Source organism: Melopsittacus undulatus, chromosome 2 (assembly GCF_012275295.1).
Source record: "Melopsittacus undulatus isolate bMelUnd1 chromosome 2, bMelUnd1.mat.Z, whole genome shotgun sequence".
Classification (NCBI taxonomy): Eukaryota; Metazoa; Chordata; class Aves; order Psittaciformes; family Psittaculidae; genus Melopsittacus; species Melopsittacus undulatus.
The window spans coordinates 62,118,921-62,136,545 of NC_047528.1; the positions used below are offsets into that span (position 1 = coordinate 62,118,921).

At 39.4% G+C, this 17,625-nt stretch overlaps 2 protein-coding genes across 2 annotated transcripts in view; one reads left to right on the forward strand and one right to left on the reverse strand.

The window, feature by feature from the left end:
• The window catches only part of ST6GAL2 (ST6 beta-galactoside alpha-2,6-sialyltransferase 2), a 49,355-nt gene extending 40,110 nt beyond the window's left edge, over nucleotides 1-9,245 (forward strand). The window contains exon 6 of the mRNA XM_005151355.3: nucleotides 6,290-9,245. Coding sequence (XP_005151412.3) covers nucleotides 6,290-6,558 — 269 coding nt within the window. The 3' untranslated portion in view covers nucleotides 6,559-9,245. The remainder of the gene's footprint in view (nucleotides 1-6,289) is intronic.
• The window catches only part of LOC106023517 (opsin-3-like), a 78,699-nt gene continuing 65,084 nt past the window's right edge, over nucleotides 4,011-17,625 (reverse strand). Inside the window, exon 4 of the mRNA XM_013129619.3 lies at nucleotides 4,011-4,319. Coding sequence (XP_012985073.1) covers nucleotides 4,161-4,319 — 159 coding nt within the window. The 3' untranslated portion in view covers nucleotides 4,011-4,160. The remainder of the gene's footprint in view (nucleotides 4,320-17,625) is intronic.

Consider the following 17,625-nt stretch of genomic DNA (forward strand, 5'->3'; position numbering starts at 1 on the left):
TTTAAAGATGACAAGTACCACACAATTTACTAAGCTTAGGCACCAGGCCATTTGGTGACAAATTCCTTAATAAATATTTGCTTTTCTTGTGGTTAGTATTCTTCATCGTTCATGAGCTAAACAGGGGTAAAAGAACCCTTTTCCAGAAACACAGTATTTTAAAAAGCCAGAGCTACTTTTACTATATATTCCAAAGAATAACTGAGGGACATTTGGCCCAGTTTCAAGGAGTGACAGCTTTTCTTCTCGTATCTTAAATTCAATCATGAGAGAGTACAGAAGTTGACCGGCATATAGAAAACTATATGTTCTAAATGCTTTATGTTTACTTGTAATGTTTTCAAGTGCACAGGTTATCAACCATAAACTTATTAGTGTGTCTAGCTAAATTCTTTTCTATTAACAAATTTGTTGTGTGTGTGAAATGAGACACATTATGAGTACAATAATCAGATTATGTGTATTTGTTTTCAGCATATTTTGTTAAAATGAATACTGAGTTCTTGCTGAATATCTGAATTACACTTACTATTCCAGATGCTTTTATACAGCATCTGTTGTATTCAGGTATATTAAACTATATTTTATTTACCTGTAAACTAGAGACCATTCTTTTTAGTGTGCTAACCACAAAGCTTAAATTGTATCGTACAAAAGATGCATGTTGGAAATTCAAAGTCTCTTGGGTTCATTAAAATTGCCAAGAACAAATTGAAAAACATTTTCTCCTTTTGATTAGAATCCATAGTACATGTTCATTTGTATAAACCATCCATGCAAGGAATTTAATCTTAATTTAATTCTGGTTTAAATGTTTTCAGTGCAGATTGTGAAAGCTCAGGAGTTTATTTGTGCCAACTGGACTGAGTTTAAAACATACCCAACACTTCCTGAGACCACAAATGTCTGCCAAGCAGGAAAACAAGTAACACATCTGTCTAAGGATTTGAAATACTAATATATAATATTTTGAAATACATAATGCTTCATCATATACAGCATCTAATATGGTACTGTTATATCAAACTTGCAGGTTGACTGCTTCTCTGACAGCCACATAATTTCTTTGGAATAATACATTTTAAAATATTTTTTCAAGAATATTCTATGAGTCCCTTCCAAACCGTTCTAGGATTCTGTGATTCACAATGCTTATTTTGTCTAACGCGGTAGTCATGAACATTGCCATTCAACTATAAAACATTCATAAAGCATACTTGTGAATGAACTACTAGAAAACAGACTTTCTCCACACAGGCAGAATTATTTTGCAGTTTTGAATTTTCACAGTTGTAATCCAAATGTGACTGCTGAAAATCCAGCAAGGGCATTAGATTTAGAGTGACCTATATAGAAATATCTTCAGTTGTGATTTTGAATGCGTGGTTGCACCAGTCACACTTGCCAAAGCTGAAACCATGACAGATACCCTGACCTTTTCCTTACTATATTACATTGGATATTAAGACCTAAAAGTTTTAAAGGTTACGCAACAGATCTGGAAGAGATCAGGTCTGATGGCCATTTTACACCTGCTTGCTGTGGCCACTCAGGCTTCCCCTACAGTCAACAAGGACACAGGAACTTCTAAGACATGACTTGTATGATCTATTTTTAAATGTCTGCTCTGGGATGAGTAGACATGCTGCTTCCTTAAAAGTGCATACTTTCATCTAGGGCAGCAAAGGAGCCTGTGATACCTATCTCAGGTGTGGGTAACTGCACCAGGGGGCACATTTCGTCAGATGAATCACACCTCATTTTCATTTCTTCTTACAGTACTCCTGGAAAAGCCAGTTATATTATTTTTTCACAGAGCTCCAAAAGCTTCTGACCTAGGAGAATGGAAGAGGAGGTGCTTGATAGCAAGAGCTAGACTCTTCAGTTTCTGCCTAGCCACTGGAAAGGAACAACACTTACAGGGAATAATCCATCTTAAATATAGGTGTCCTAAAGTATACATCTAAAATAAGTTAGATAACTTTTGTCATAGAAAAGCCTGTTTCCTGCACTGTGTATAAATATGAGTACTTTAGACTAGCTAAGTCAAAGATGGAAGTGAACATATCAATGAGATTGTGTCCAGAGCGTAAGGTGTTGGGACATTGTGCTCATTAATGTTACCCTAGGTCTGTGCTGTTTTATATGTAGTAATTGTGCATTGACTGAAAACTAATTTAAGGACTATGAGCAAAGACAAATATTTAAGTGTATCATATAGAAATTCTTCACCCTACAGGCTATCAAACAATATGTTTTTCATTCATGCTGATGCTGATGATCATGGAGGACTGCTAAGGTACGAAACAAACTCGCAGTCAAATTAAGCAGTAGTGTGAAAAGTACACAGACAAAAGAAGGATGTATAGGCATGTACTCTGCAGGTAATAAAGGGAAAAGAAGTAAATACAGGACATTTGGAAACTACAGGTGCAGGAGGAAAAGCAAACAGATTCAGCCATAGGAAAGAAACCTAGGAAGCAATAATAGATTTGTAAAGATAAGAAATGGGAAGCAATGTATGACTTCTCACAGTACACTGGCAAGCAAAACAGTTTAGCAAAGGCAAGATTAAGTCAGTAAGCAGTCAGGGGCATACATCTTCTTTATCTTTCAGACTGCATCCAAACCATAAAATACTCATAAAAGTTCAAACGTAATGTAAAAAATATTTTGGGGCTCATTTAAGTGCCAAAAAGCTACTGGTAATTTAGAAAAAATATTACAAGATCACTGAAGGTAACTGGAAGAGAGAGGAAAGATGGGGAAACTGAATTGTGAGGTAGATGAAAATATAGACTGCTTGGCACACTTATACCTGCTGGATACAGATAGCAGTAACTCACTGCAATGTTAGCACCAAGGAAAGAAAGAAATTGAGTTCAAGAGTGGTACTAAAAACCATGGGAGGGAATATGAGGCAGGTAGCACAGGAAGCTCCGTCAGCAGTGTTGAGCTAGAGGCTTAAGAAAAACAAGCCAGACATGGCATTAGAAAGTAAAAACTGAGTACATCCTAGTACATGGAATGGTGTAAATGTCCTCATTGTCTAAACCATCGCTAGTGTTTTAAAGATGCTTAGTTAATATTTTTTATAAACTTTGATAGCAATAACAGCTCTGCAACACCACGGCTGTCCCCTGTGGAATGGCTTCACATCCTCTAAGGTACGGGACAGAAATGAACTTATTTTTTCCCTACTTTAGTAAGGACTGTATTCATATAAAGAAAACAGCTTCTTTTCCAAAAAAGCTGCTTGGTTTGTGTTGGTCCCGGGGAAGGGGGGCGGGGGGGTTGGGGGGAGGGTGTTTAGCCCTACCCCTCTTTTTTTTTATTTCTATTTTTTATATAGTGCTATGTTACTTTCTGGTTTTGGATGGAACAGCAGAAGCAGATCATTCCAAGGGAAAATTTGGAAACTGTGACAGGGAAGTGGAGGGACCTACTTCCTCAGGCTCATGTAGACTGACTGCATGCCCTGGGACTAGTCCATAGGTATCTGGGAGTGCTGGCTGTACCACACCATTGGTCTCTTTGGCTGCAGGTCTGTAGTGCGAAAGGATAAAAAGCCTGGCACTGACTACTATTATTTCCCAGAATAGGGTTTGTCTTCCCTCCCTCAAAGCATCATTGTCCAGCATGAGCAAAACTTGAGTGGACTGAGAGAAACTGGTTATTTATGAGCAACCTAATCTGAAATCCCAAGACATGGACTGGATGGAACAAAGCAGGAAAGGCAAGAAGCTAAACTAAATATCCCAGTGTGCCTTTTAGATTGATTCTGGAGGATATTGATCCACAGATCACTAAGAACTAAAACTCTTAAGTGCTCCATTAACTGATTTTTCAGGCAAGTCAATGATACTGCTAAAAATTTTGTCATTGTTGTACCATCCTTGCAGTGATGTGGCACCATCTTTGTGGTTACTAAGGAAATTATAAGGGAGCCTCAGTATTTGTTCTTGACAGTCTTCCTATCACACAAATAGCAACTTCCTTTATTAATTTTCAGGTTAGCTGGGTAAACATGGCAGTGAAATGAAACACTGTGGTTAAGGCCTGTACTTTCAGTCAGAGCCAGTTTTCCTAAGAGGTTAGTAGTAGAGCTTTTGAAACTCCAGGCTCTGTCTCCAGGTTTGGCTCTGGGTGCAGGAGAGAAATCATTTTACTGCTTCTGAACGTGGTTCATTATAGCACACATTTCCACCATCCGTCCTCTGATTCAGCTGGATAACGGTTACCTTGGAGTGGCAGGTGGGCTCTCCATCAGCAGAGGAAGGAGGTTGGCAGTGGAAAAGCTGACGAAAGCATTTGTAAAACTGAAACAACAAACAAAACAACTCTAGGCATAGTTTCTAGGCAGGATACAATTCAAAGCATCTTTGTAACAGCTTGGAGGTAAGGAAATGTGGTTTATTAAGCTCATAAGTTGCTTACATTTGTGGACTTTTCTTTGAAGTTTATATGCTTAGCTTTTCTAAGACCATAGAGTGTAAAGCTGTAAAACAATCCAAAACATTTTCAGAACCTTTCATTTATGATAAAAGAAGGTTTAATCACAGAAGTAATTGGTTTTCAGTTACTTCACACATCAGGCAGGGAAAAATCATTTTGATAATCTAATGATACACAGCAGGGAGAACATAAGGTTCTTTTCATTAGCAAGCCATTGAAATCTGTGTGTTCCCAAACTGCAAACTGAACTTCAGAAAATGTCTTTCCTTAATTAATGAACCAAAATGATTTATGTTAATTTATTTCACTTGTGAGAACTACCCAAAACACCTTTGATGTGTTACAATTCCAAAGCTGTTGTACAGAATAAAACAATTACATCAGTTCTAATTTGTAAGTGCAAAGTGAGCAGTATTATACAGCTGTCTCCTCTAAGAGCTGACAGTCCTATTCAACAGACAAGGATACCAGTAGTGCAACAATGACTTTGATACATCTTATTGTATTTTTAGTTTTTAAGTGAAATCTAAAAAAAAAGTTATCCAAGGCTTACTTCATAGTTTCCCTTTCACGTGGCTCTGTGAAACAGAAGGGCTCCCAGAAGCTGAGACTGATGTGAAAGTATTGCAATTTAGACAGTGCTGTTGATCAGTATCTGATATGCATCCCTTCGAAAATGTGTGGCTGCACCAGTAAGGTTTCTTCCATTTCAAAGCTAAAAAGACCTTCTGCTAGTACAGATTTACAGTTGTGCTGTAGGAGAACAAAGTTTGTAAAAGCCCACCTACTTAAACAGCAGAGGTTTAGATTGGATATAAGGAAGAAATTCTTTACTGTTAGGGTGGTGAGGTACTGGAATGGGTTGCCCAGGGAGGTTATGAATGCTCCATCCCTGGCAGTGTTCAAGGCCAGGTTGGATGAAGCCTTGGGTGACATGGTTTAGTGTGAGGTGTCCCTGCCCATGGCAGGGGGGCTGAAACTTGATGATCTTAAGGTCCTTTCTAACCCTAACTATTCTATGATTCTGTCTTCCTCCTGAATGTGGCCTGGTCTGCTTCTGATCAGAACATAGGTGATACTGGCCCATCTTTATGTTCTTGTTTCCCCTTGCCATAGTGGACAAAAATGGAAAGGGAAATCAGTCAGTATTTTCATAGCTTTGAAGGTAAATGTGTGTAAATATTTGAAAGAAATACCTGCAGAAGCACAGAGGAGGATAGAGTGGGCATATCCGGATTTTTTTTAATATATCCTGTACCTGGCAGGCCGGAGTTCAGCTTTGGATGTGGCAGAAGTACCAGGAAGAGCTCCTTAGAAACATCAGATAACTGCTCTATGTGTATGTGTGTCTTCTGTATTCTGCAAGTGAATATGAAGACCTGGTCTGTCTTGCTAAATAGATCAAGAATTGATAATATACAAGAAAAGCAAGAAAAGTGATCAGCTGACTCAAAAAAAAAGTAGTATGCACCTGCATTAGGTCCTGATTCATTTGTGGGATGTTCTGTGGACAGGACAGGGTAAATAGAGGGAGGTGGAGAGAGCAGTCTTCTTACTCAGAGAGGCTGATGGTGGTATGAAAGCCCTTTATGGGATTTTTACTCTTTGCTTATGGCTATTGTCCTACCTTATTGATTGTACAGAGATCACAATCTTTATGCATCAGGGAAAAGTGAAAGCTGCTTTAATACGAAGATTAATTACTTTACTTACTGATTTTACAGAAGTAATACTTAAGGTGTGTAACTGCAAAGGAGGGCAGGATTACTATAGGGAAATTTCTGTGAGAAAAGTGAAATCTGGGATTCACTTTAGTTTTCACTTTCTGCTCCAGGTATCCTCATCATGATGTCCATGTGTAACGAAGTGCATGTGTACGAATACATCCCTTCAGTTCGACAGACCGACCTATGTCACTACCATGAACTCTACTACGATGCAGCTTGTACCTTAGGGGCCTACCACCCACTGCTCTACGAGAAACTGTTGGTGCAGCGGATGAACAAAGGTTTGCAGGATGATCTGTATCGGAAGGGGAAAGTCATTTTGCCAGGGTTCAAAGCTGTCAAGTGCCCCAAACAAAATAATTCCCCACACTTGTAGAGGAGAGTCCTTCAGAAACAATGTGCAATAAGGTACTACTGTCGTACTATAAACAAGAGAAGAATACTTGAAAAATGTATCTTAGACCGATCTAGTCTTGAGTCTATAAATTGTAATTAAGTAGCAGGCATGAGAAATACTTCTTTTCTGAGCCTGAGTATTTATTACTGCTTTGCAAATACTTAAAAAAGGCTTAGCTCATGAAAGGTGCAAAGGACATACTTAGGCAGAAATATAATGTATTGTTGTGGGTGTGAATGTCAGAATTTGTCAGTGGTCTCTTGTGCCACATATGCTAGACTGTAACTTTTTTTTAATGAACTTATTTAACTGTCAAATCTGGCATTGTGAAACAGCCTCTATTGTTCATGTACAGAGCAGCCAGTTGAACAATGCAGTGTTTCTCATGGCTCCATGGGGTTTTCACACTCTCCAAGAATGAAGTAATCACTACTCTGAGCTGTGCAGTCATTGACTGGAGTAGACTTTTAATTCCTGTTCATACACAGGCTCAGTTACAGGCCTCCAGCTGCATAGGGGGCCTTACGGTGGCTATGAAGTCAGTGCAGATGGCTGTACACATAGCTAGACCAGTTAGTTGACTGGATGTACTTCTGATGCCAGATACCCACGCGCACACTGAAATGCCCACATAGGGCAGAAGGAAGTAAAAAATGTTTCTTTAGAGAGCAACAGACATATTTGTAACCCATTTAGGAAAAAAACTCTCCCTGGGAGGCATATCAAGAGGGTTGTGAGATAGAAATTTTATTGTTCCCCTGGTCTGCACAGATGAAGAGTAAAAACAGAAAGACAAGGGAGGCTATGCACCATTTACCCATCATGCTAAAAGCAAGCATAGAGGGAGCTTACCTTTCTGCAGCAAAGATAGCATTCAGGATTACAGACATCGTTTATGAGGTATTTCATTGAGCTCTGACTCAAACTCACTTGTTCACAAGTTACTGCTGTTAAGAATGTATAGGGAGTGGATATCAGAATTTTTTATTTAATGTTTGAAAGACTATACCCCAGAGAAGCTGCAGTGCTTGCAAAAAACCTGGCTACGGATTGCATATGGAGATAATTTGGTATTTTCCCTCATAACACACAATGAGAATATTCTCTAAGGCACCTCTAAAAATCCGCCTGGTTGCTAATACATTTAAAACACTATTTTCCACGGCAAGACTTCAGTCTCAGATTTTCCAAGCAGCAGGAGGTTAATATTTCTTTTTTTTTTCACACAACTGCACACTTTCTTTTAGGGTAAGTTCAGCAGGAACATATGCACACAAAAGCACAGCTATATCCTACTCATGTCCATTCAGTAAAAAGGCAGACAGCTCAAAGAGGCACTGCAAAGAATAGCTGAGTGGTTGTGGTGGAAAGTAATTTTTTGTGTTTTGTTTTAAGCAACAGAAAGGCAAAAGAGTACAAAGAGCATTAATGACTATTTCCTCTTCAATAGTAATGTAAGTATAATCACAAAATCCTTTTTCTCTCTCTGCTCTTTGGGTCTGATGGATTTCCTTCATCAGAAGTGAAGAGTATGTGTTTTACACAGGATTTACTCTTCTTGTTCTATGTAGTTTCTTAATTTTGGTTTTATGATCTTCTTTAAGATTCCTTGACAGAAAGTATGTCCAGATGATCTAAAAACTGTACTTCTGTGTTATGTGCATAGTTATGTCCATAAATTGTTTTAGTACATGTCAAAATGAAGAGGTTTTACTCATACTAGCCTTAGACTCTGGATATATTACATACTGATTTCTTGATAACACTATGATTTAATCGTGTGGAGAATAGATAACCTACATAGACCTAATCTATTTTTCCATATGTTTAGTACTCTGTTTGCAAAACATAGGAAGTCTGAACAGTGCAACCAAGCATGTCTGTCTCTCCTGTATGCAGGGTTAGCTACCACATGTTTGTAAAGGAAGGCAGTTGATCACCTTTCTAGGACTAGTAAACATGCTATTTTTCCATGAGCGGGAAATTCTCAAGTTCTGAAAAGAAAAGGAAGCGAATCACTTTGGCTGGTCTGCAGCCACTAACCTTTAACTTTGATTTTCACAAGGAAGAAAAATACTAACTGCATTACTCAACTACCCACACCAGGATTATGCTGTATTATTCCCTCAGTAATTTGTCAAAGCAATCAACATAGCCGTTGTACAGAATAAGGCAAATTATAAAGTTTCACATAATAAGCGCTAAGCATACCTACTTAATGCATCATTTAAATAACAATGCAGAACCAGGTCTGAGGTATTACAGAATGAACTGTATATATTTAAAACACTGGGTTGCCCGCATTCAAGGCTTCCCAGCAGATACTTTTTTCTGTGCCTGATTTATATGGCAGTCAGTGATCCTTTTGCAAGTGCAAATGTGGGTGCTGTATCACCATTAGCTCAGAAGATGACATAGAGCTGTGCAGCGAACGCTTGCTCACAGAGGAGGAAGATCAACGTGTGATGCCTAAGCATCCCAAACATGCCCAAAAAAAGCATCCCTCGGGTGGCTTCCCAACACTTGTTTCCACTGTGATGTTTTACTGGTGTGGCTGCTCAAACACCTTGTGGCTCCTTAAAGAGATATTACTCCCCTACCTTGTCTTGTCCTCCTTTGGGTTTTGGTGCAAGTGCAAGTGTGCCTGATCTGCTAACGGAGGGCTCGCCTCCATTTGCTGCAAGAGCAGAAGGGGCAAAGATAAATAAAGGGGGGGGGGGGGTCATAAAGGACCTGCAGAGGTGTTCCCCTCAACGTTGCTTATGCTCTGTGGCATTGGCATTGCTGGCTTTTAGAAAAGCCCACCAAGTATTTTTGCAGTTATGGGCACTTCCCCATCCCACGTGAGGGCAGAGTGATATTTACAAAGAATCACATTCAGTAAATTTAAAACAGGGAGTGTGTAGTAACACTGAGCTATGTATCTTTTAATAATAATAACACATGCTGGTGCTGGGTTTAGGTACATATATTAAATGCAGACAGTGTGAAAAAAATGCCTTTTTCCACCCAGATCATGGTTTTGGGGGAAGAAAAGATACAGGCATGGCTTTGTATCTCTCCCATGTGGCTGTCACATGCTGACAGAGTGGAACAGCGCTGTAGACAAGAGCAGTTTGCACAAACTGGGCTATTGAGGTGCATCATAAGCCAAGCAAATCCCTCTGCTACTGGACCCTTGAGCTCCCTTCACACATGTTGCAATAATGCAGGTTTACAATTCATGAAGTATTACTGACAAGTAGGAGTAAGTTGCCTTCAAAAGCTATGGAGCCTCATTTCTGTGCCCTGGTGCTGTGGGCAACAGGGAACTTAGCTGAAACAAACCAGAAACACAGCAGCAGCTTAAGGATACATGCTGAGTTTAGTCTGAATTTCATACTGTCTTTTTCCACTGTGAATTCTGTAGCCTTTCTGACTTGTGGTGCTCTATCATTTTATGCATTCATCCTTTGGATGGTTAAATCAAGGTATTCTTCTGTCTATTCAAGAAAAAAAGAAAAGATAGAGTTTGCCTCATTTTGAGCTGAAATCCTTTTGCTAGACAAAAAGTTGTTGCATTCCCTCATTGTTCTAAAGGTTACCTAAGCATAAACTCACAGCTCAGTCATTCCTTGGGTTAAAGTACTACATCTTCTTTTTTTACCTTGCTGTGCAGTTTTACAGTGTTGAAACTCTGGTAAAGTCATTGAAATTACCATGATACGAGAAATATGTACCTTTGGGGAGAGAGTGAGGGGTGATTTACACTCCTTAATCTGCACTCTCTTTGACAAATTTAGCTAAATCATTGCACGTCTTTGGTCAGGACACTTTCACTTTGGTGAAAACATCCAAATTCTGAATTTGCTGCTGGAGAGCTCTTCCCAAAGGCAGGAAAACCGAGACAGTTTTTTTCTTAAATGAAGACAGGTGTCTACACTCAATGGTTGCACAGACTGAACACAGTCATTTTAGAAAAGGATTGAATTAAACAGGAGCTCAAAACACATGTAGACCAATCCAGTCCATAGTGGGGTTTTACTTTCTCACTTCCTTCTCTTCAGCAGTTTTGAAGGATGGAAGATGCCGTTTGGACAGTGACACAGATGTACCATGGAAGGATATTAAATGCATTGACTGCAAAATAAATGGGTAGTATTTTTCCTTTCATGCTCTCTAAAGTTGATGCTTATTGAGTAAATTAAATTGGTTTGGGTTTGCTTTTTTTTCAAGTAGATAATTTAGAAGACTGCAATCAGAAAGCATCTGAATCTTTCCTGGGAGCTATCCTCTGACACACAAGGAGGATACCTGATTTAACTGTTTGAAATCTAAAGTAGCCCATGTCTGGGCATACCTGCATTATTGAATGAATTTTGACACTGCAAATTTCTTCTCTTTGGGTTAGTGATCAGATTCTGAGTTTTGTTCTTGAAATAAAGAGTTGTGTGTAAAAGCCTTTCATTTATTCATATCATCTCATCACTCTTATAATATGTAGTCATTGAACTATTCAAATATAGAATGTGTAATTTTTTAATAGCTTTGAGAATTATTTTGTATGATGATTTTTTTAAATGAATGTGTACTCTAATAACAAAGCTTAAGATTTTACAGGAGTCACATTTTTAAGCAGTGTTTGTATACATTTTAACACTTTCTATATTTTCTATTATGATTTTGTATATTTTTAAGTATGCACAGTGTACAGATTTTTTCCTGTAAATAAAACATTTGTTTTCATTTGTTTAGGAGTGCTGGTCTTTTTGTGTTGCTTTGACTGAACTGAACTGCAGATAGAACAAAACAAGGAAGGTGCCTGTCAGTTCTGCCCACAAATGCAATGAAATCTCAAATTGAAAGAGACAGATAAGCTGACAAGCAGCTTTCACAGAAAAAAGGCAAGTGTAGTTAAGCCAGTTTTATTCTAAAATGAACATGTCTACCTAAGCAGGTGCTCTAGAGTTCCCCTAGGAGAACACAGAATCAACTAGGTTGGAAAAGACTTTTCAGATCATCAAGTCCAACCATTACCCCAGCACTGCCAAGTCCACCACTAAACCATGTCACTGAGGGCCTCACCTACAAGGTTTTTAAACACTTCCAGGGACGGTGATTTCACCACTTCTGTGGTATACCATACTGCTCTATATTTGACCATAAGTTTCTTGGGGTAATGAAGCCCTCTAAGGAGGTCTTGCTCTGGCAACTTGATGCTGTACTTGAAATGCTGATAACCTTCAGCTATATGGCTGTGCCACCCATTCAAGGAATCCAGCATCATGTTTCGAAGAGTAAGATCAGACTTTTTTATCAATTTATCAATTATTAAAATGAAAAATAACAAAGGGAAAACATAACTTCCCATTCAGTCTGTGATGAAATACCATATAATTTAGCCACTGTGTGTCTGCTTACATCCATTAAATGTGATGTGTTCTGCTGCTTTTGGTAATCTTTGAACTATGCAGGGCTCAAGCTGGGCCAATGGAGGCGACAGTCACTGTTTTCATCCCAGGGGTCACCATGAGTCCTTGCCAGTTACACATTAGTGGAATGATAAGAGTTAGATTGCTGTCATGTAAACCCCTGGCAGCCAGTAATCGAGCAGCTCACCCTGTGTATTACACCACCTTCTGGCAGGCTGTGTTGAGGGGCTAATTATTATATATCACAGCATGCAAGTAACACCTCTCAAAAAAAATCAGAACAATGAGCTACAGTAGGGAATAAACTGAATACTGAGATGCATAAACAAAGCAACTAATTGACACTTTCAAAATCCATCAACTTTGCTTTTACTGCATGTGTGTATTTTTTCCATCTAAAAACCCAACATAACATGGTGTATTCCACCTGATAAAATGCTCAACTTCATTGTGTATGACATGAAAGCAGACAGCCTTGTCACACTGCATACAAACAGGTATCTCGGTAGGATGCTGAAACCATGAACTATATTGTGTGGAGCACACAGTCTTGCTGTGACAGCTATTGGAGGTGTGACATTACCTTTCTGATAGTATCTCAGGGAACCTCGGAGGCAACTCATTATTCCCAAAACTGGCCTGCCCTTTCTAAACAACATTTCTTTCAAGGAGCTATCTTTTATGTTTTTATTCATAGAAGTCAGCTATGCTTCACTTGAGCGGCTCTGAGGGATATAGTTCTCTGGCAGGTCAAATTTCACACAGGCATTTTGGTCTACATCTGCATTATTAGCTCACCTGCTGTGATCTGGCTGAAACACGTCTTGCTCCAACTTGCTATCCTGACTGCATAATGAACCTGTTTAAATGATTCTCCCTTTCTACTCTGCTCTCATGAGACCTGCAGTACTGCGTCCAGCTCTGGGGCTCCCAGCATAAGAAGGACATAGACCTGTTGAAGTGAGCCCAGAGGAGGCCATGAAGATGATCAGAGGGCTGGAGCAGCTCTCCTATGAAAACAGGCTGAGATAGGGTGGATCAGTCTGGATAAGTCTGGGAATACCTTATAGCAGCCTTCCAATAGTTGCAGGGGGCTTATAAAAAAGATGGGGTCAGACTTTTTATACAGCCTGTAGTGACAGGACAAGGGGTAATGGTTTTAAACTTAAAAGATTTAGGTAGATTTAGACTAGATGCAACAGGGAATTTTTTGCAGTGTGGGTGGTGAAACACTTCCAACAGATTGCCCAGAGAGGTGATAGCTACCCCATCGCTGGAAACATTCATGGTCATGTTGGACAGGGCTCTCAGCAACCTGATCTAGTTGAGGATATCCCTGCTTATTGCAGGGGTGGATCAGACAACCTTTAAAAATGCTTCCCAACCCAAATGATTTTAGGGTTTTATGATAAGAAAAGCTAGACAGAGAGGAGCCAGTCTTTTGCTATAACCATACCCACCACCACTTGCAGGAAACGGCACCTGCAGTAATGATTAGGTAGTGACTTGCTGTGGGAGTACTTCATCAGTCAGTACAGTCCACTAACACTTGTAGTTTCATTGGACTTCTGTTCTAGCTCTCCTAGCATCCCGATCTTCCTAGTGTAACAAATGGATAACTTGATTGTTATTTTGGTACCCCAAAACCTAGCAATGTTCACTCCATACATATAACTTTCCTTATTTTTAATGTTTAGATTCAACTTTCTTACAGTGGTAGGTTACTCCATGTAGGGCACTTCAATGAAATTACTGTACCCCCGTGTAAGTTGAGCCTGACCCCTGAACCTCAAGCCTTGATACCCAAGGCAAGTTAGAATTGCGTGCCCTGTTACTTTTTCCCAAAAATATGCTACTGTTTAAGTATAGGCTTATTAAGCTTGATGGAAATGCTAACTGAATATATTAAAATGTCAGGGAACTAACTGCAATGCAGTAATGTGGGATTTCTTTCACTGGAGGCAGAGTAGCCACCAGAAAACTGCTAGCACAAGTAGGTTGTGACTAATCACAGGGGGAGTCATTGCTGTGTTCTTAGAAATTACAGAAGTAAAGAAAGGGGTCCAGAGGAAGGAAGGGGGACAGACAAGGAATGATGAAACACAACAAGGAAGAAGAAACAGCTGGAAAGATGTACCATATCAGGCAGAAAAGCAGAACTGCTGCTTTTTCTTAATAGTCACTTAATTGGTTTTGGCCATTTGTTTTCTTATTTTTTTCTGCACATTTGGAGAGGAAGCCAATTCATCATCTTGCTGCCATCAGGTTTAGTGTGCTGGGATGTCACCTTAGAGTGAAGAAATAAGGTAGGGTTAAGAAAAGCAATTGACTTCTGCTGGTACTCAGCTTCTTTGTAAACTTATGAATCCCACAAATTAAACTGACAAAAGACTAACAGGGTTACATTGCTACACTCTGAACAACCTCCTCTGTGTGCTTATAGTCATCTGTATGATAACTGAAATAAGAAAACCCATTTCCCTCCTGGTGACTTGTTTCTGCACATAGACAAATACAAATCAAATACCTTCTTGGTTACAGGATGCTGACAGGTAAGGGATAATTACTGTAGCAAGAACTCCTTATATGCTTGTGAGAGGACTCCAGAAACCCCGAGGGGTTCAGCAGGGCAGGCAACAGGCATCACAGCTGCCTTGATTTTATGGAAGCAGCCAGAGGGGAAAATTGCTACCAGTGCTGACTCTAGGCTGTGTCAGCTACTGTTAATTGCCTCACTCCCAGACAGATGCCTGACTGCAACTGAGCTTCCTGATTAAAGTATTTTGCTGGCCTACCTTCTAAACAAGGGGGTTGTTCTACCCTCAGTCCTGAAGTGCTAATGCTTGTGGTGTGGACTCATTTCATCCTACGTTGTTGCTACTGTATGCAGCAGGTATGTCTCCTGTGCAGGTGTGGTCCTCAGGGTGGGGAAATGGAAGAGGTTTTAGGATTTCTGGATTGTTTTCTATAAAAATAGATGGTTTGGGTTTTTTTTGTCTTTTAAGCATAGTTTAGTCATTCTCATAGTAGTTCAAGGAAGCATAATGTGAACATGCCTCCAGAAGCTGGAGTGAATTTTCTGACTAGGTGGAATTCCTGATCTAAAGCATCTACACCTTGGATTAAGATTGAGACAGCAAGAAAAAGTTTTTGCAAGTTAAGGCAAGAAACTTAAGATGTGTCTCTTGTGCAAGCTAAAAGTGCCTGAGGTCCATCCCTGGGCTCAGCCTTGCTGCCCATGGAGCATGTGAGCTTCTATAAGATGTTATATCCTGAGCACAAGGAAGACAGAGGTGTGGGCAGATGACCAGGAAGCAAAGGCAGGGAAAGCTCTGTACTGAGCCTGCTTCTGAGCTTGAGCTTCTTACTGGATCAACCAACATTATTTTCCTTCCTTAGCAATATCCCTCCCTGGAGCAATATTCCTCCCTCCATTTCCAAATGAAATTCTAAGCTATTTGATGGACCTGATTTAGGCTTTACAAATGCATGGGGCTGAAGGTAACTATCAGGCCATTAGGCATTTTAATGAGCAGCTGGAGCATCACAAGAACAGTAGAGATGAGAAGAAAACAGCTCAATAAGCTGCTACCAAAATAATACTAACGAAGTTTTTCCATGGTAAAAGAGCAGGGAAAGCAGAAACAAAAGCACATATACCAATATCTGAGAAATATTATTGTATTTTCATAGATATAGCTTACTATTCAGATAATCCTTGATAATTTAAAACTTTTTAGTGGCTCCTCATGAACTATGATCTCTCATACAAAGTTAGCAAAGTGAGAGATCAAAGCAGCAGGGATCATAAACTGGGGATAGTTATTTTGATAGAGGAAAGAAACTTATCTTTACCCATACTTTGATGAAACCAGCGTGGCTGCATGAACTTCAAAGGGATTGCTTGTGCACATAAAAAATACAATATTAATAATACTACTATGTCTTCAGTGCACACTGGTTTAAGACAATGTCCTAAGTTCAGCATTGTTGCTTTCAGTGGGGTTATCACTGTAGGAAAGAAAGACCAATTTTCATATTTATCTCACTCATGCTCTTCCCTGGCCTTAGCATGAGCTTCTAAACCCCATACACTAATATAAAAGGGGTGGCACATGTGAATTTAATTCCTCCTACCTAAGAGAAACTTAAGATGAGTTTTCTATAGCAGTGTTAGGAACAAGTTTAGGCAAAGAGCTTCAGTGAATACTAATAAAATGGATCCTTCTTCTATTTCCTATTCCCATTTCATTAAGTCAGAATTGTTTAGGGCTTTGCTGTATGATTGATGGATCCTGACTGACAGGCAGCAGCAAATTTATCAGTCCCCACAGTAGCATTCTACTTCATGAGGAGAAATGAAGGGTCTATTACTACTGTAATGTGGGATGAGTGATTCCAGATCATTTTGAAATAACTCCCATTTTGCTGAAAGTTCAAAGCATAACAATGAGAGGTATTTTGACACTTGAAAAAATGTGTTTGTTCAGTCACAGTCAATATGCTGTTCTGCCTACCCATTTTCTTCTTGTGTTTTCAATTCTTCCCTCATGGACTCTGGATCAGCCCACAAGAATTAAAACAAAGGCTCCAGCTGACTGTGATGAACTTATGCTGATATATTCCCACCCCAATTCTGCTATGGCTAAAGTACATTAATAAATACTTGTAGAAATGTGACCTTATTGTGTTCATTTTTGCTGTGGGTTTAGAGCCGCCTATCCTTGGCTATGTATGTAATGCGTGTTTAGGGAAAACGGTTCTTTCAGATGTTCCCTACAGAGTTCCACTTAGGCTGGGACCAAGAACACTGCACAAGGAAATCAAAAGCTTTATTTTCATGAGGTTATTTTTGTGGAAGAATACCATTTGCTCTCTTGCCTTGTGAATTACTTGGGGTCTTTTTGCTTGAGAGTAGACTGTTCTGTCTACAGTTCTGTTGACACACACACATGAAAAATCTTCATCAGCTCTTGGGCATTTATTTTATCTATTGAGTCTTCCTCAGCAATATCTTTCATTCTGCCTCTGGCTAAAACACAGGTTCTTATGAGCTCTGCCTTCCTCCACATTCCTATACCACCTGTCCTGTTATTACAGCTGCTGTTGTCCAAAATGATCTTTCCATCAGTTGCATGAATGATGTGCTGGAGGTGCTCTGATATGAATGATGGAAGAACCTTTTAATTGCTAGATAAGCATCCTGCTGCTAGATGAGGGCTTTTGGTACAGAGCTCGCACTGCTTTTCAGGCAATGAGAGCTGTGGTGTGATAAGTGGCAGGTATGAAGGATGGGAACCAAGTCTTTCCACTTTTTTTTTTTATCTTTATCTTGGTTTGCAGCCAATTAGGTATCGATTTTACCCAAGACAGAATTACAAATTACTGAAGGTGGTTTGATCTGTGACTGTGTTTTAGTAGTAGCTGTTTGGGTTTATGTGTTAGTAATGTAACAACAGAACCAACCGGGATGAGAAATCAGAATATCTGTTGTGACAGAATTTTTAATTCTTCTACAATTACTTCCTTATCTCAGACAAAACTAAAACAAATGAAAAAAAAAATCCAGACAAAACCTTGGACTGTCAAAATATCCAACAATAGGTAGATGCCTTCAGGGAATTATAGTTCAACT